At 39.4% G+C, this 19,337-nt stretch overlaps 2 protein-coding genes and 1 long non-coding RNA gene across 4 annotated transcripts in view; 2 read left to right on the top strand and 1 right to left on the bottom strand.

The window, feature by feature from the left end:
- The window catches only part of ATP5MC2 (ATP synthase membrane subunit c locus 2), an 11,360-nt gene extending 3,313 nt beyond the window's left edge, over positions 1 to 8,047 (top strand). Inside the window, exons 1-5 of one of the 2 annotated variants that reach the window (XM_087956407.1) lie at positions 1,634 to 1,711; positions 3,194 to 3,266; positions 3,777 to 3,854; positions 5,732 to 5,922; positions 7,764 to 8,047. In XM_087956407.1, the coding sequence (XP_087812533.1) occupies positions 3,201 to 3,266; positions 3,777 to 3,854; positions 5,732 to 5,922; positions 7,764 to 7,878 (450 nt within the window). In that variant the 5' untranslated portion in view covers positions 1,634 to 1,711; positions 3,194 to 3,200 and the 3' untranslated portion in view covers positions 7,879 to 8,047. Of the gene's footprint in view, positions 1 to 1,633; positions 1,712 to 3,193; positions 3,267 to 3,776; positions 3,855 to 5,731; positions 5,923 to 7,763 lie in introns of those variants that run through there. The other variant, XM_026677279.2, reaches the window with a different exon arrangement.
- A 2,296-nt stretch (positions 8,048 to 10,343) lies between these two features.
- On the bottom strand, positions 10,344 to 17,806 carry LOC148132278 (uncharacterized). The gene is made up of 2 exons (XR_015747797.1): positions 17,613 to 17,806; positions 10,344 to 12,090 (listed from the first exon to the last, which is right to left on the bottom strand). It is a non-coding gene; the product is annotated as an uncharacterized LOC148132278 (long non-coding RNA).
- Positions 17,807 to 17,945: 139 nt separating this feature from the next.
- Positions 17,946 to 19,337, top strand: part of ATF7 (activating transcription factor 7) — a 123,193-nt gene continuing 121,801 nt past the window's right edge. The window contains exon 1 of the mRNA XM_026677280.2: positions 17,946 to 18,117. The gene's annotated coding sequence lies outside the window, so the exon portion shown is untranslated. The remainder of the gene's footprint in view (positions 18,118 to 19,337) is intronic.

Here is a 19,337-nt window from a genome sequence, read left to right as displayed (position 1 = left end):
CTGATTTTTGCAGCTGAAGCTATTAGTTACAACAGGAGCATATCAATGCTGATTGGCAGTTCTTCCTTCACAGTTTATATCCCATAGATGTGGCAGAGGATTCTGGATCTGTAGTCCAGTTGCTGCCACGCAGGTTGAGTGTTTTATATAGACCACATCCTTTTTCTTCTCTGAATCTCACGGCTGCTGCCTTGAGAATAATTTGAAACACAGTCCACAGCTAAGTTTTAGTTCTGGACATCTGCTGTGTATAATAGCAAGCTTGTTGGTCAGTTTATAAAAAAGCTGTGCATAAAAAAATATTTTCAGGGGGGAAGGGAAGCACTTGTTTCATATAGCCCATATAAACTATATTGATTTCAGATCACCATGCCCTGAATAATTCTCACAAGTACATCATGAATGCCAAATGTGCGTCTGTGAAATATTTTCCTTGTAGTAGTTGTTATGTGTTCTTGTCCGGAGACTATGTTTGGAGCAATTTAGGGACAACACATAATTCAGTCTGGTGTTATGAGACATCTGAATGCAGAAGCCACTTCTGGTGATGTAAATATCATAGTTGACTATGTCTGCTCTATCTACAGTCTAAATCATAGAACCCAGTTGCTGACATGCGTGTTTGGCCTAAATGGGATAGTGCATTCCAGGCTTATAGGATCTTTTTCACTTTTCAAATTAAACCTGGTCACTAATCAACAGGGATTTTTTCGATGTATGACGAATGAAACATAGTCCTTCCACACGTACATAAATTCTACTTTCCCAAGCTTGCTTCATAAAAGCAAAGTAAGAGGGAAATCTTATACTTGTTACTATGAAACAATCAAGGTTTAGAATGTCATACTGATCTGTTGTAATTCAAGTGCCAGATTTTATTAACTATAAAGTTAGCTGACATTTTAAAAATTGTTCCTTCACTGAGAGTCTCCCTCTACTGTTTCAGAGCGTTCCATCTGAATATCTTCTAGAGGTGATTTTAGGTCCACCTTACATTGGCAAATGTTTATTACTGTATATAGAATAGGCAACAAATTAGAAAAGAATAACAGAGTTGGAAGGGACCTTGGAGGTCTTCTAGTCCAACCCCCTGTTTAGGCAGGAAACTCTACACCACTTCAGACAAATGGTTATCTAATTTCTTCTTTAAAATTTCCAGTGTTGGAGCATTTATAACTTCTGGAGGCAAGTTGTTCCACTGATCAATTCTTCTGTCAGGAAATTTCTCCTTAGTTCTAAGTTGCTTCTCTCCTTGATTAGTTTCCACCCATTGCTTCTCATCCTGCCTTCAGGTGCTTTGACTCCCTTTTCTTGGTGGCAGCCCCAGAGATATTGGAACACTGCTATCATGTCTCCCGTAGTCCTTCTTTTCATTAGACTAGACATACCCAGTTCCAGCAACCGTTCTTCATATGTTTTAGCCTCCAATCTCCTAATCATCTTTGTTGCTCTTCTCTGCACTCTTTCTAGAGTCTCAACATCATTTTTACATTGTGGCGATCAAAACTAGATGCAATATTCCAAATGTGGCCTTACCAAGGCATTATAAAGTGGTATTAACACTTCACGTGATCTTGATTCTATCCCTCTGTTTATGCAGCCTAGAACTGTGTTGGCTTTTTTGGCAGCTGCTGTACACTGTTGGCTCATATTTAAATGGTTGTCCGCTAGCACTCCGAGATCCCTCTCACAGTTACTACTGTTGATCAAGGTACCACATATTCTGTACCTGTGCATTGTTTTTTCTTGCCTAAGTGTAGAACCTTACTTTTTTCACCACTGAATTTCATTTTGTTAGATAGCGCCCAATGTTCAAGTCTGTCAAGATCCTTCTGTATCTTAAGCCTATCTTCTGGAGTGTTGGCAATTCCTGCTAGCTTGGTGTCGTCTGCAAATTTTATGAGTTCCCCGTCTATCCCCTTGTCCAAACCATTGATGACAATGTTGAAGAGTACTGGGCCTAAAACAGAGCCCTGGGTTACCCCACTGCATACCTCCCTCCATGTCAATGCAGTTCCATTGGGGACTATACGTAGAGTATGGTTGTTCAGCCAGTTACGAATCTATTACAAAATTATTCTAGCAGTGTAATTTTAGGAATTTGTAAGGAATCACATCACATTGGTCCTAAAATTCATGTTCCCAAATCCTTGAGAATTTGGTATAATGTGAAAATCAAAATCTAATTTAAATATACCAAAAGAAACTTTAATTAAGCTCTATCTGAAGAAAAAATATACTGGAATGTTTGACCATTTTAAGATCAGATCTTAAAATTTGGGAAGCCCAAATTGTGTTAAACAGTTCCCTTTATCTGGCAGAGAACATATTTTTCTATCTTTTTCCATTGTACCATTTTTTCATTTATTATTGATGTCCTGCATAAATAATTCCTGATGGATCTTCTAAATATAGTACAGGTAGTCAACTGCTTTGTTTAACAACAATTCAAAGTTATGACCATATTAAAAATATAGCTTTGCAACCAATCTTGTGTTCCTATTGTAGCATCCTCTGGTCATGTGATCACCATCCCATTCACGCATTTACAGCTGTCATAGTGTGCCACAGTCACATTATCACCATTTGTATGCTTTGCAACTCCTTTGTGACACGCAGAGTTTAGAATAGAATAGAATAGAATAGAATAGAATAGAATAGAATAGAATAGAATAGAACGACTATTGTCACTTTGAATTGGCATACATTAAAATGAAATTTTGTTGCACACAGCTCTCAAAGGGGCCTCCATCTCCAATATACACTACATAACCATGAAAGAATAAATATACAAAATTATGCATATGCCCACATATATGACACACAGAAACAACACAGTCTAGTCCGGACGTATACATGTACATGGCAAGAAAAATCTGGCGAGTTTACCAGACGGATGGCATAGGGAGGAACAAAGCTGTTACAGAATCTGGTAGTCTTGCTAGAAATAAAGGTGGAAATAAAATAATAAGTTGTGGTCACAGAATGTTTTCCTTAATGACTGAAGGGAAGGTGAGTTCATAAGCCCATCACAGTTACGTGATGTTCTGTTTAGCAACAACACTTAATGATGAAGTTGCGGGTCTCAGGAGTGTTTGCTAAGTGAGGACTACCCTTAGGTTCCTACTTATGAAAAATAATGAAAGGCATGAATAGTTTGTCCTAATATCTTGGCATTCACTTTATTTCCCAGTTGTTGAATGTGGCTGTTCCCCACAACTCTGAATATGTATACTTGTGCAAAGTTGATTTCTGCCTCCATCCTGGTGAGTAAACTAAAATGTACCTCTTGGGTATTCTTAATAATGTTTTAAGTAGTCTATGTCTAAATGAAGAATTCAGCTTGAGAATCTTATTTGTCTGAAATAATTATTGCTTTTTCATTAATAATAATTTTATTCAAGGATTCTTCAAATATATGCCATTTCTAATTTGGAGTGCCTTCTCCCAGGTTAAATTAAGATAATATTGAGAAAGTTCAATATCAATTGACAGTGAGAAGAGGTTTGTTCTTCCCAAGTGGAACTACCCTGTGCTTTGTTTTCTTTTCCATTAATTGCTCAAATAGGATACAGAGCCATAAACTATGGTTTACAAATCAAAATGCCTGGGTTTACACCACATGTTAAATCACCATGTTTGATCCCACAGTTGTTCCTTTTAAGTGTTAGGGTTTTGCCTTTAAAATTAGAATATACTTGGTGAGGAAGTTTTTTTTTTAACCAGTGGAAGTTTTGTTTCTCTTCTGTAATGTGTTTTTTTCTTTCTTTCTTCAGGTGAGGAACAGTTCCACGGTTTTATGCAGACCTCTCTCTGCTTCTGTGCTGAACAGACCTCAGATCAGGACGGAAAAGGTAAGTTTGGATATCCAAGAGAGATAGATTTTGAATCTTCTCAGCATTTTGCTTCTTTGTCCTACCAAGTTTCGGCAGGCAAAAACTTGCTATAGCTTTAACCAGGGATGTGCAAAAGCAATTGTTCAATTCAAGCAGGCCAATGTAGTTATTCCAACCAATACCGAAAGCTTTCAGATCACCCCTAGAATAGTCAGATTGGTATCAGTGAGAATATTCCAGAATTCTCCAGAACATTCTGCTCTGAGAACATTCAGCACTGTACATCACTACTATCAATGAATAGCTATATTAGAGCAATCTGTATCAAAGTGGAAATACTGATTCTAGAACAGCGGTCTTCAAACTTGACAGCTTTCAGGCTTGTGGACTTCAACTCCCAGAATTCCTCCTCCAGTCATGTTAGCTCAGGAATTCTGGGAGTTGAAGTCCACAAGTCTTAAACTTGCCAAGTTTGAAGGCGCTTGTTCTAGAAGAACATAACAAGGCTTTTATAATACAGATTAAGATATGGGAATAAATGTGGCTGAAAGATAATGGGAGAAAAAGAGAAAAGTACAGTTCTTGCAGGCTTTAATTTGTGGGTTTTTCTTACAGGCATAAATACACATCCCTACAATACAGGTGGAACAAAATTGGGCCCAGGATACAAAAACATAGCTCAGATTGATCCATGAAATAACAAAAACACATTAATCCGTGTCTATTTGCTATGGCTATTTTATTCTGATTCTCTAGTCGTTCTCCAGGTTGGAGGGTTTTCTTAACAGGTTGAAGCAAGCCTGGAAAAAGACCCTGTCTCCTTCTATGATGAAAGGCAAAATGACATTCCTTTGTCTTCTTTTATATAGCTTACCTGAGGGGAATTTTGCTGCTCCTGATTGGTACTTCAAAGTTTGATTGCCCTGAACCCGGCCTCTGCCCACTCTCTGGACTGATTGCTTTAGGTTATTGATGTAACTTATAAATTTTCCTCTATTCATTCATCTCTGAGTTTCTTGAGGTAGGATTCTTCTACCTCCTCTTCCATTGAATTGGCTCTGCTAGATATTTTTTTTTTAGATTATACAAGCAGCAGCAATAAAACAGTATTCATTTCCAAATAGATATCTTGTAAAAAAACAAAACAAAACTGCAAGAAGTCACTAGAGGGCCTTGGGATGCTACAAGACCGTCTCTCTGTAATATTAATTGGGTCTACAGATTATTATTGAATTTGTTAAGGTTTGAATCTTCTACCTTTGGACCTTTATTTGCAATTCTTCCAGCTATTCCTCTTCGCCACAGGGAGAAGCTAAGGCCGGTTCATTTAGTTCAAACCTTGGAACTGTTAATAAGCTTTGAGAAATGATCTCCATCAGTTCCTCATTCGTGTATTGCTTTAATCCTATCCTTGTAAAGAGCACATTCAATTCTAGGTTGGTTCCTAGATGCGGATCAGCAGTTAAATGCAGTGTGCTTCACAGTCACAGTCAGTCATTTGAATCTGGGTCTTGTCGTGTGATTCTCTATCCCAGGATCGGGTAATCTGATACTCTCTCTGTGGCTTGTACAGTACAAACAAGCACCCGGAACCAATGAAACAGATTGCCTACCTTTGCCTATCTTTGTAATTAGAATGGCCCAAATTGAGGTAATTGCCCCCTGCCAAAATTCATAGCCACTGTCAAGCCACGCTATGAGCTGGTTTTAACTCTGCTATATTTGGAAACACAGTATAATCTGACTGAAATGATAACAAACATCAACCGCCAAGATTGGTTAATGGCTGCCAGGCCATGCTGATTACTACATAGTTACCTTTGGTCACCTCCTGTTTCAGACCTTTGCCTTTTTCTCCCCACCCACGCCCACCCCTATTTCTTACTTACTCCTAGCCCTGCTTTCTTTCGGGCGCTCAGCATGAAGTCTTGCCGCTGCTGCATCAGCAGTTCCAAACGAGTGCGGTGTCCAGGGACATTGATACTGCCGCCAAGTTTATTGGTGCTGGTGCTGCCACCGTGGGTGTAGCTGGCTCTGGTGCTGGCATTGGAACAGTGTTCGGCAGTCTCATCATTGGCTATGCCAGGTATGGGGGAGTTTTACTTATGTCCTCATTGGTAGTGTCGTTCTGCAGCGGCAGGGAATTATGGGGTTTTCCTGGTTTTTAGTGCTGTTGACTTTAACATTTGTTTAGCGACTGTTCAAAGAAGAATGGAATAGGAATAGAAATGGAATAAGGATAGGAATAGGATGGGATGCGATGGGATGGGAATGGAGTAGGAATGGAATAAGGATAGGATAGGAATAGAATTAGAAATAGAATGGAATAGGAATGGAATAAGGAAAGGAATAGGATGGGATGGGATGGGAATGGAGTAGGAATGGAATAAGGAGAGGAGAGGAATAGAATTAGAAATAGAATGGAATAGGAATAGAAATGGAATAAGGATAGGAATAGGATGCGATGGGATGGGAATGGAGTAGGAATGGAATAAGGAGAGGAGAGGAATAGAATTAGAAATAGAATGGAATAGGAATAGAAATGGAATAAGGATAGGAATAGGATGCGATGGGATGGGAATGGAGTAGGAATGGAATAAGGAGAGGAGAGGAATAGAATTAGAAATAGAATGGAATAGGAATAGAATGGAATAAGGAAAGGAATGGGATGGGAATGGAGTAGGAATGGAATAAGGATAGGAGAGGAATAGAATTAGAAATAGAATGGAATAGGAATAGAATGGAATAGAACAAAACATTATTGTCACTTTAAATGTACACTATCAGCATACATTAAAATGAAATTTCATTGCATTCAGCTCTCAAAAGATAAACATTATGCATACATACACACACACACATATAAGTTACAGCACTGAAAAACAAATAACTTTCAACGATTGCAACATCCCCATGGTCACATGATCAAAATTTAGGCACTTGGCAGAAGAATACTTGGGTTGTATTTATGACAATTGCAGGGTTCCAGAGTCATATGGTTGCCATTTGTGACCTTCCCGGTCAGCTTCCAAAAAAAAAAAAAAAGCAAATTCCGTGGGGGAAACTCTATTTGTTTAATGACCACATGAGTCACTTGATGATGGTGATTCATTTAACAATTGTGGCAGAACAGTGCTAAAATAGAGCATGACTCACTTAACAAACAGCTTGATTAGCAGTGGAAATTCTGGTCCCAATTGTGGTTGTAAGTTGAGGACCACCTGTAATTAGATGTTTTTTCCTCCCAGGTTCTGCCTGTCATTGCTTTAGTTCCCAGTATAGCATTACTGATGATTGTTCTTAATTATTCAGTTCTTCTCACCAAGGATATATGTCTAGTAACGTTATTATCCCATCTTTTAAAAAATATCTCCCTTGGGAATAACACTTGCCATTTTATAATGAAGCATTAGTTTCCTCTTCTTCGCACCACTGAGGAAAAGGCGTTTTTTTAATCAGTGATGCTGTAGCTATGCAGAATAAAAACAAGAGGTGAACAAAAACGCAAAGGGAAGCTTCTAATTAACATTGCGGGGTCATTTTGTAGAAAGAAATAAACTTAGACATAAACTCTGAAAGCTCTTGGCCACTACTTATTGATATATAGTAGTAGCATGTTAAATGTCTCTCAAAGCCTTAGTTTTCATTCTACTTGCAATTGACTGCAGAAAAGCAGTGCTAAAAAGACCTGGTGCAGAACAAACCCTAGTAAAATCTTTATAGTCTAATAAATTTTGCAGATTTAATTGCAAAACTGGCTAAAGGCTCTCTGCGCAGCGAGGTTTTTTTTTTTTTTTGCTTCTCCTAATACATGTGACATGGCCAGGAACAATGTAATGTCAAACGTTCCCTTGAGAGATGTTGGAAGTCTAGCTCTTCTCCGTTTTCTGATCAGCATATCTCTCTCTCTCTCTAATTCCTTCACAGAAATCCCTCCCTGAAGCAGCAGCTGTTCTCCTATGCCATCCTGGGTTTTGCACTTTCCGAAGCCATGGGGCTCTTCTGCTTGATGGTAGCATTCCTCATTCTCTTTGCCATGTGACAAAACCAACATGTACTACTACGTACATACTCTTCCTTTCTTCCCACCTGTGTTTAGTCTAATGTGTACGCTGAGCTGAGTGTTTTGTGGGAGAGGTGGGAAGCTCACCTGTTAACCAAATCCTCCCTGTTCACTGGGGGCAAGTGAATAAATACAGCGTTGGTATACATTTCCTGCTTTTTTTTAGTGTGCATATTTGATTTTGTAATAGACACCTGGTTCCAAATATTTTGTCCATGGGGTTAGTCGGTGATTTATTTATTTTTTGGGGGGTGGAATTGACCAGTGGGACACAGGAATTCCATCTGATGATGCCAGGACCATTTGCACAACAATGTGTTCAGTGCCTCCAAACTGAAAATCCAGTAATGGCTGTAAGTTTGTTTTTTAGTTGAGTAATTTGCAATAAGTGTGAAATACCTAATCAGTAGCTTGATGCCATTACTTTTTATGAAATCTTAATTAATTTAATGAAGCTTGTCCTTAGTGTCATAGGATTGTAGCAATACTTATTGGTGCTTCTGCCGGCATGACTTTAGCTTGGAGCAGGATGTACAGCCTCTATGCAAGATACAGTTCCTGAGCCTCTGTTTTGCTGCTAGAATGTATTAACAACCCATAAGTAACAGTGAGACTCCCTACTATCCTTGTTTTTTAAAAAGAAAAATAAGCATTTTACATGTTTGTTCCACCTACTTTAGGCGTAAGAAAAAAAGCAAATATTAAAAAGTCTTTTAACACCCATTAGAAAGATCACTGCCTACCAATAGAACACAAGTGTAGTGCCAGACTCTCAGGTACCATCGGATATTGCAGACTTCTCCCCATGGACTTTTAATGGATTTTATATATAGATTGAATTGAGTCATGCTAAACTGTATGATTTCATTTTTAATTAGAGTTTGGAAATTTTTTAAAAGCATCCTATCTCAAGCTTGAAATATTTGTTCCCACTTTACCTTTGTTTGAGCAGCTATTTCAAGCTTAAAATATTTCCACTTAAAGCTGTTTTTTCACATCTGTACAATTTTCTTAGTGTTATGTAAGATATGGGGCTTCTTTAATAAATCATGGATAAGGAAACTAGGGATAGGTCAGTTGTGAATTCCATCCTTTGTCCTAGGTCTAGTTGTAGACAAGGAAGATCTTTTTGCATCCTGGTCACTAGAAGGAATACATTTTTACAGTGGTTACCATTTAATTAAATCTACAAATATTTCTGTTTCTAAACCTCTGAATTTCAGGTTAATACTCTTATATAGAAAAAACTATTCTCAGCCCCTTTATTGTCCAGATGTCTTAGGTTACTTCAACAATCTCCTATAGTGCTGAGTAGGATTAATAGAAGTTGAATTCCAACATATTTGAAAGGTATCAGATTATCTACTACTATTATAAGTCTTCTGGGTATCTTGGAAAGCACAGAGCAGGGTTCTGACCTTAACTTCTTTTATTTGAGTTTTGGCTTACTTATTTAATCAAATTTACTAGCCACCCATCTCACAAAAGTGACATACAATAATTTATAAAAACACAATACATATCTAAAAACAGGCATTAAAAATATAAAAATCAAAAATAGAGATTAACAAACACAAAACATGAACACAATATACAAAACCTACGCACAGAGACAGTGAGTACATCCAATCTCAATCATAAAGCCATCTAAACAAGCCTCTGGTTCCCATGGAATAACCAGAACTTGAGGAAATTCCACAAAAATGAGGAAGATGTTGGGGTGGAGGTACGTCTATCACTGTGCACTGTACTAGCAATATTTATGATGATTCCAGAAATCTGTGTAGCTTTTTGTCATTGTAATAGAGCTTACTGAGGTAAAAAAAAATGCCTTGGATGCTTCAAGGATGCTTAGAAGAAAGTTTTGAAGCTTATGGCTCATTGTTGTAATGCTTGTATTTGTTTTTTAAAAGTCTGGGTTGTGAAGATTCTGTTCAGAGACAGGTCTGTTAGCTACTAAGAGAAAGTCGTGGAGGATAAAAAAATACATATCAAATTTGGGAGAGGAAAAGAAAAGAGAATAGAAGGGAAATCTTCTTCATTCTGTCATTTGGCAATTAACTCTTTTAAGGTTAAGTACACAGTAAAAAAGGATAGTGCTCCCAAGGCAGTATCATAGGGACATGAAATGGAACAGATCTGTCTTGCTGCTCATAGAAAGCTATCCCATGGTCCAGGGTGGACAATCCGGAATTGCAATCCTTTTGGCTGCAGCATTGAACTCTTCCACCTGCTTCTTCTTTGTTTTTCTGTGTCCTAGAATGAGGAAGGGCTTTCGGTTTTATTATTTCTCTGCCGTGGGATTTCCTTTCCACTTCTCCCTTTTGCTTGCCATGTTCGTGTTATGTAAGAAATGAATCTTGTTCAGCATAATTTAGAATCCTCTATTCTTAAAAATAAAAAGGCATGTAATCAATTACTAGGGTTTTTTTTTTTAGGAAGGGTTGATCTGAAAATGCTGAAATGCTTTCAAAGAGAAAAAGAAAAAAAAGAGGATAGTAATCGTTCATCAGCTTCCTCAATATGTTTTATGTCCTATCTGTTTCTTTTACCTAAAATGCTTTGCCTGTGATTGTGCAGGGTGAACAAATGGCTCGCAACTATTTTGGGAATTCTTGGGAGCTTGACTATATTGACTAGGGTTGCTACTGCTTGTTGTCAACCACAGCTGGTCCTGGCAATCTAGACTGGGGTTGCTAAGGAACTGACTGAGCTGCACATCACAGTTAGGGCTGTGTTTTGGAAACTTGCTGCTGATGCCAGCCTGGCCATGGGGGGTGGAGTGAGTGAACAGTAATAGTTGAACAACGAAGGGAACGCTAACAAGTATCTGAACTAAGGAAACATCATGTCTGAGATGTGTCCTTAGTCTATGTAGGAGATAAAGTGGAATAGTTAATGGACAATTTAATCTAGGACTAGAGATATTCCAAAAATGCTAGTAAATAATGGAACTGCTCAACTTCTTATTCCCAGATAGAAAGGTTGTAAAATGGAGCAAACTCACTTAACAAATGTTTCATTTAGCAACAAAAATTTTAGGGCTCAATTGTGGTTGTTAGTCAAGGACTATCTGTATTTAACTATGTTGAAGGAAAGAATGAGTGCCACTAATTCCTGGATATGAGCTTGTCATCCATCCATCCATTTAGCAGGAACAAAGAATGATCCCCTTCTTACTTTGCAAAAACTAGGAGTTAGTATGCTCTCAAACTCCAGCCAGTGAAAAGAATGTGGGCATGCATCAATGCTGGGATTTCTGCAGCTAGCAAAGGGGGAAAAAGGTAAATCCTTCAAGTAAACTCTATGCTTAAGCCTACCATGTAATCAAACATTTATGCTTTGTGCTGTAGTACAAACCCCCTGTAGGAGTTATACTAAAGACTGATAGATAGGAAGCCATTTCAAGGATTCTGAATTGCTTTGGTGGTAAAATACTGTATATGTCAAGGTACATACAGCTTAAAGGGTGTTCAAAAAAAAAGCCTTGCCTTGCCTCTCATTTGTGTTGGGAATGTATAATCACCCTTGTAATTTTGAGAAGAGTTTATTTAGGAGCAGCACCTGAAAGAAAAGTCTGGCAGTCTTATCTCACCCCAGGTTCTCAAGCTAGGTTGACAGCTGGATTGAATGTGTACACTTGGGATCCTATACCAAAGAACAATCTCAAAACGTGTGCTGTGGGATAAGAGCACTTCCAAAACAAGGGGACAGTAGAATTAAAAATAGTTTTTATTTGCTTGTTTGCCTCCTTTCCCTTTTGCCCTTGGTGGAAGGATGTTCATCTCTCTTGGAGTGATGAGTAGCTGTTATAATCAATAGTTCAACATCTGGATGACCACATATTCCCCCATACCTCATATAAGCAACATTTTATCCCTTCACTCCACTCAGTTCAAGCTTCCCCATCCCTTCTCGGGCATATAGGAATTCCTAACCAGCACAGGGATTCTGGGATTGTTTGGTTGGGGAAAGAAAAGAAGGCTGCTTTCATCATCTCCAGTTGCCACCTGACCCTCTTGTTAAACAGTATAATTTTTGTGGACTGCTACTGCACACAGACAGCATTTATTCCTCACATTTCAAAGGGGACGTGCTTATTTCAGTAGGAATGCCTGGAATATTTCCTAGAGCACATGATTTGTCAGCTGGCTCCTCTTGAGTTGTCTAGGCCCAGAGATATTCAACAGCCTGCAGAGAGAAGATACAGTTTAAATACCTGCATGGCTTCTACATTTAAGTAATAACATTATAGGCTGTAGGCTTATCTTTTCAGAGGTTTTACCAGTATATAAGGAACAAAAAGGGAAAGGCCAGCGTGTAGCAGAGTTTAATGTGTGGCTAAAGGAGTGGTATAAAAGTCTGTAGCTGGTCCAATGAAAAACTACAAAAAAGATGGTTTGCATCCATCAAAGAAAGGGACTGTGTTACTTGGCATTAAATTCACAGATTTTTTAGATAAACATTTAAACTGAACAGCAGGAGACAGAATTAATTGATACAGAACATTTCTGTCCCTAGCAATCTAAAATTAGGGTTATCAGTGCATGTATCATAGATGTTTGTGCGGGTAAGATTATCAACCTTGCTGTCAAGCAAAACCAAGCTTTTAATAGTGAGTGCCATACCAGGTGCACTAATCAAACAGGTGGCAAGAAAGTAGAGGAAGTCAGGCACAACACAGGTTATGTAGACAGTAAACACAGGGTCAGTCAAAATGGACTCAAATGTCTATACACCAGTGCACAGAGTATGAGGAATAAACAGGGTGAATTAGAAATTCAAGTAAATGAGGGTAGATATGATATTGTTGCCATTATGGAAACTTGGTGGGATGAAATCTACAAATGGAACATGCAGCTAGAGGGATTTAAATTATTTAAAAGAAATAGACCAAATAAAAGAGGTGGAGTTACACTATATATAAGAAATAATGATTCTTGATTCTTAACGAATGTACCTTTTCTTTATGTATACTGAGAGTATTTACACCAAGACAAATTCCTTGTGTGTGCAATCACACTTGGCCAATAAAGTATTCTATTCTATTCTATTCTATTCTATTCTATTCTATTTCTATTCTATTTCTATTCTATTCTATTCTATTCTATTCTATTCTATTCTATTCTTCATAACTACATCTCTATAGAAATAGAGTACAACAATGACGAAAACTGTCTTGATTGCATTTGAGTCAATATTAAAGGGGGGGAAATGACATTGCCATAGGTGTATACTATATAAGCCATCCAACCAAACAGAGGAAATAGATGAACTTTTTGCTAGTCAGTTAACTAAGGTAGGTAGGAAGCACATCAAGTAATTGGGGATTTTAACTACTCTGACATCAACTGGGAGACAAACTCTGCACCAAGTATAAGAACCAACAGGTTCCTGACAAACCTAGCAGACAACTTTGTTTCCCAAAAAGTAGAGAAGGGAATAAGGGGATCAGCCATATTGGACGTAATTCTCACTAACAGAGATGACATGATAGAAGGTGTTGAAGCTATAGGAATCTTGGGGGGGAGTGATCATGCAATATTGGAATTCAACATCATGCAAGCACAAGCAATAGAACAAAATCAAACTAGAGTCTTGGACTTTAAGAGAGTTAATTTCAATAAACTTTAAGAGAGCTTGGGAAGGATTCCATGAATAAGAATCAAGGGAAAACAACTCAAGCTTGGGAAATTTTGAAAAGTAAGGTTATAAAAGCCCAGTCTAGTACAATACCAATGAAGAAAAATAACAGCTCTCAAAAGAAACCAGCATGGCTGCATAAAGAACTCTTGACAAATCAAAAGACAAAGGACAAGTATAAAAAAATGGAAAAGGTGCATAACTAAGGAAGGTGCATAACTAAGAATATATGGAGGGAAGTACATCTTCATCAATGATTTGGACAAGGGGATAGATGGTGAACTCATCAATTTTGCAGATGACACCAAGCTAGCAGGAATAGCCAACACTCTGGAAGATAGGCTTGAGATACAGAAGGATCTTGACAGACTTGAACATTAGGCGCTACATAAGAAAATGAAATTCAGTGGTGAAAATGCACAGGTACAGTATATGTGGTATCTTGATCAATAGTAGTAACTCCAGTAGTAAATGCTCCAACACGGGAAGTTTTTAAGAAGAGATTGTATAACCATTTGTCTGAAGTGGTATAGGGTTTCCTGCCTAAGCAGGGGGTTGGACTAGAAGACCTCCAAGGTCCCTTCCAACTCTTATTCCATGCTATTCTATCAATGGCAGCAAATGCTATGTTCACTTATTGTAGTATCACTTGCTTAAACTTTCGTCAGTTTTGGCATTATTTCACTGGCATAGTATTATGATGCTCCTTTTAAAAGAATGCTAAGATTCACTCTCTCCTGGTATTCCCCCCTCCCCCCGGCACTGAAACCAGTTGGTTTTATATCAGGAAATATCTACCCATGTTGGGGCAGAAGTGGTCTGATTTTCTGGCTGCAAGGTAGGTATGTAGTCCCAGCTGGTAAGTTGGAGCAACGTGATGTGTTTAATATGTCAAAATCTACCAGTGTTGGATATAAGTAGAATAATCCTTTGAAAACCAGGATTATCTCTAGAGAGAGAACCAAGGTTCTTGTATTCAGAGGATTGCTCTGCTTCCGTGCGCTGGGTTGGTGTTCTCTTCATTCATTCTGATAGAATAATTGTTTGGTGGAGTCAACAGGCATTAGGATTCTCACAGGATGGGAGGCGTTTGAGGCATATCTGGCTTTACTGCAGACTTGAGTATCAGAGATCCTTAGGCAGTTTCTACTAATCATACAGATGAACAACCATCTTTACCTCACATGATTAATAGAAAATAGCATGCAACCAAACCAGTGTAGGTTCATTTCCTGCCTTGATTTTTCACAGTATATTAAAAAACTTGTGTTAAAATTATTTTGTGATTTGTTTGCCTTTCAAAGGCTTCCCTGCTCATTGTTATGGGAAATCAGCCTGCTGATTTTGGGGCTATCCTGAGAGCACTTCAGGGGTCACAGGTTGCTCTCATACGCATTAGATCAATAATATTAAAAGGCAAAAGAGGTAAGAGTTGAAGAGAGGCAAGAGTCCACTGCATTTATTTCAAATTGCATTACATTATATGTTTATTGTCACTGCAGTGATGCTGGCTGTATACATTAAAAGATGTGATCTATAGCAAGTAGAAATATGTATGGGCACCTCTTATTTTCACGCTTGATAAATAATTTACGAATTCATGGTGCTGAAAAACTTTAGGAGTCATTCTGTGTCGACCTCAATGGTTTAAATGGTTGTTTCCAACTCTAGTTTCAGGTTGTTTTATCCATGTGTGAATGCTGTATTTATAATGTACATCCGATTAGCTTACAGAGCGTTTGATCAATTTGTGCATGGTGTGATTCCCATCCAACTATGATTTATTCAATAAACAATGGTTAAGGAAATTATACTTTGGCACAATGTGTGTACTTAAGAGTCTGGATCAGTCTAAGGTGGAAATCCTAAAAAAGTAATTCCCAGGGAGTGAATCCAACCAAAGTTGGTGTATTCATGCAATATACTGGGTTTAAACTACATTGGGGTTGGTTTATAACTCAAACTAAGTACAAAGTTGTGTCAACCCAGACATTTTGTACCAGATTTACATAATTTGCTGTATGTTAAAGTGAAAACGGCATTAAATTAACAAAACATTTGACATAAGGTGAATTAAGTTAAACTAGGCAACCCATCTACTTTATTGGGTCACCTTTTCAGAGATATGTCCTTATCTAAACAGAGAAACAGAATGACTATGGGCAGGCAAAAAAGCAGTGGGAGCAGGAATGACCTCTGAGTTCCTGCTGGCTTTCCCATTGACTTTTCTTGTGGGAAGGTGACAGGGTGCACCAGAAATCAGGAGTACAGGGCCATGGTTAACTGTGTTGCAGCAGCCACAACTTTACAAATGCAATTGGTGTGAAGATCCTTGAAATTTCAATTACATAGGAGTAATGGATTTTGTACATTCTTTACTAGTTGAAGGCTATAAAAAACAGGAAGTCTGGGTATATAAATGGAAACATACAAAACTTTCAGACACCAGAATGAGTGTATAGTAGAATGATTTTCTCAGATTTCTACAGAATGTCTTAACACACAGAGGGTTAGGGAAGGCTGCACTATGGTAACAACCCAATTTTTGGTTGATTATTCTCTGTAATAAGTGAATCTTTTGGAATTTGCAATAAATTACGGATAGACATAAAAATATACATTACTTGAGTTAATCCATGTAGCTGATTAAGTATACTAACTTTAACTTATATTTAAATTTGACTTTATTCCTTAACCCAGAGAATATAAAAGACTGCAGAAGAATAAAGAAGCGAGCCAGTATATACAACATAAATCATTTTAATGCAAAACAAGTACTCTTCAGTTGACTGGAGTTACCATAGAAAAAAGTGCACAAAGGCAACCAATCTCAAGAAGAGAAGCTTTTTTTTAGTAGATTTATTACTTGCATTTATGTTGGCCCTTTCTCCAGTAAGCTCAAAGCAGTGCAATGGTTCTTCCCTGTGTTATCCTTATAATAAGCTATGAAGTAAAATAAGCTGAAAGACAAAAACTGAGATTGAATTAACATGGTTAAATTTATTCAGTCTAAACATTCAGGTTTTCATAGCACATTGGACCATAAACTAAGTTCAAAGATTGGAATTGGTCAATATAGGCTTTATCAGCAAAAAGGACCAGTAATTGTCCTAGGGTCTATAGGGTTTCCTGCCTGAGCAGGGGGTTGAACTAGATGATCTCCAAGGTCCCTTCCAACTGTTACTCATTCTATAATTAATATCCGAGGGATATAATTCAGCAATCTGTGATAATTGGATTGTTTAAAGAACCTGTCTCATCTGGATAGATATAAATTAACGTGCTTTTATCAGCAAAAGTTTGGTCCTTAAATCCAAGTTAAAGCAGCAGAATCATGAAGAATTTTCATCAATAAAAGGTAAAGTTAAAAACTTCCTTCCATCAAGCTCTGGTTCACGTCCAGGCCGTTTTCGCAACATAAATGGATTACTGCCTTCTTCTGCTAGGTCCTCCTAATGGCCTCCCATCCAAGTATTAATTCTGATTCTACTTAGCCTTCTCCAGATTAGCCACGTTTGATCAGATACAAGAATCTGCTGTAGGGTGTTCACAAATAACATTAAATACAGCACAGTCAAGAGCAAAGGAATGGCAATTCCTCCAATCCTGCAGCTGCAAATGTTGATAGTAGCCGCCTACCTGGCAACAAGGCTACAGGAGATGTATTGATTCAATGCATTGGGAACATGGTTAGTGTTTTTGGTCCACGCTTACTGCCTTCGACCAGTCTGTGTGTTCCGTCTTTTTCATTCTCAGCCATTTCATCCGTGTTTGTGTACACGCATATGTATATACGTGTGTGTAAATACACACACACACACACACACATATACATATACATGTGGGTGAAAAGGCTGAGAATGAAAAAGACGGAGCACATAGAAGAATGGTCGAAGGCCGTAAGCGTGGACCAAACGCTGACCATGTTCCCAATGCATTGAATCAATACATCTCCTGTAGCCTTGTTGCCAGGTAAGCGGCTACTATCAACATTTACAGCTGCAGGATTGGAGGCAGACCATGTTCTGGATGTTAAAAGAGAACGACTAAATCAACCTTCCCTGACTTACCGTCCATACGAGGCAACTTTCCCAGCCAGCACCTGGAGGGCGCCAGATTAGAGAAGGCTGCAGGAATAACTTCGGCTCGAGCTCGGACTCTACTGGCGTGCGTCGCGCGCACATGCGCCCGCGCGCTCTTCCTCCCCACCCCGGGAGTGCAGCACCGAAGACCACCAACTTGTCCCCCTCGGCTGCCGCCGCTGGTAACCCCCCTCCCCACCCCCCACCCTCCACACCTCAGCACCACCTTCTGTTTTTCCTAATCCCGCCCACCCCTCCTTCATTGGTTTTGCGACCCGGTAGCCCCGCCTCCTTATCAAATCTCGCGAGGATCTCGGGTGCTCAGAAAGCGGCGGCGGGTGGGGGGGCACAGCAATCCACCACAGCGAGACTTGGGGGCTGTCGCTGGAGAGTGGGGAAGAGTCCCGTTAGTGTCGGCGCCAAGCGGAGGGGCACGGGGACTTAAAAGGGGAGAGGGAGCTCGGTCACTTTCCCTCCTTTCTCCCCTCCCGAGGTGAGTGTCTTCCGTTGTTTCTGTCACCCCCGTTCTCTAACCTCCTCCTCCTCCTCCTCCCCTCAAGAAAAATCCTAACTCCTCCAAGACTTGCGAGAAGAGGTTCCGCCTGGCGGTGATTGGCAGCTCAGCCGCGTCAATTAGCGTCAATAGTCGGGAGGAGTGGTGGGCGACTCGGCTAATCAGAGCGTGAAGCTGGAGCCAGAGCCAGCCCCCTTCCCTGGATGTGGGCTGGCCTTCGGGGACTGTGAGGAAGCTCTGAAAAGGGGCCCGGGCGGTGGCCAGGAGGAGGGGCGCGCGCGACCAGGGAGTCGGAGTGATGATGGGCGCGCGAGAAGGGAAGAGTTGGGAGCAGCCTGGGGAGCTGGCCCGCGAGTGTGCTTCTTGCACACGTGTATGGATAGGGGTGTGTGTAGGTGATGTATATGACGTGTGTATATGTATATGTGTGTGTGTGTATATATGTATATGTGTGTATATATATATATATATATATATATATATACACACACACACACACACACATATATACATACATATGTCTCACATCACACATATAATACACACATATAATACACACACACATACATGTGGGTGAAATGGCTGAGAATGAAAAAGACAGACAGTACAGGGCCTGAGGTTTATGAGAGGCAAAAACAGCGTCATCCTCAAGGAAGGAGAGCTGAGTGGCATTACTGATCAGAGACAGTTATAGCTCTTGCAAAGACTTCGTGGAAGATATACGTCCCAATAGAGAAACGCCTCCCACCCCCTCCAAACATATTGAGAGAATACTAAAAACACAACGAGGGTGACTTGTTGTTCAAGGCTTATAAAATACTGCAGAGTCAGTGAATAGCTGTTGGAAAACCCTCCTAGATCTGGCTGGGGTGGGGGGGTGGGGATTCCATATTGGATGCCCAAGAAGATTGTGCAGAAAACCCACAGCTGCAAGTTCCTTTGGACACACCTATGAAGTGGAAATAGGGGTAGCAAGTCTCCCATTTTCTGTTTGCCTTTCTGGGCAGTGTAGTTAACGGAGAAGTTGTCAGACTGCCCAGAGAGAATCAATAAGTGAATAGCAGTTGCTTCTCCTTGCTGTGACTATTTGCCTGATTGTCCATGAAATATCCATTCCCATTTGAATGTCCAATCCTTTTGTGAAGGGATGGGGTATCCATAATGCCATACAAAATGGGTTACGAATGGGAAAAGTGTAC

Source organism: Notechis scutatus, chromosome 2 (assembly GCF_049901735.1).
Source record: "Notechis scutatus isolate UNSWTSFEM ecotype Mainland chromosome 2, rNotScu1.2, whole genome shotgun sequence".
Classification (NCBI taxonomy): domain Eukaryota; kingdom Metazoa; phylum Chordata; class Lepidosauria; order Squamata; family Elapidae; genus Notechis; species Notechis scutatus.
This window is presented reverse-complemented; position numbering and strand designations above follow the sequence as displayed.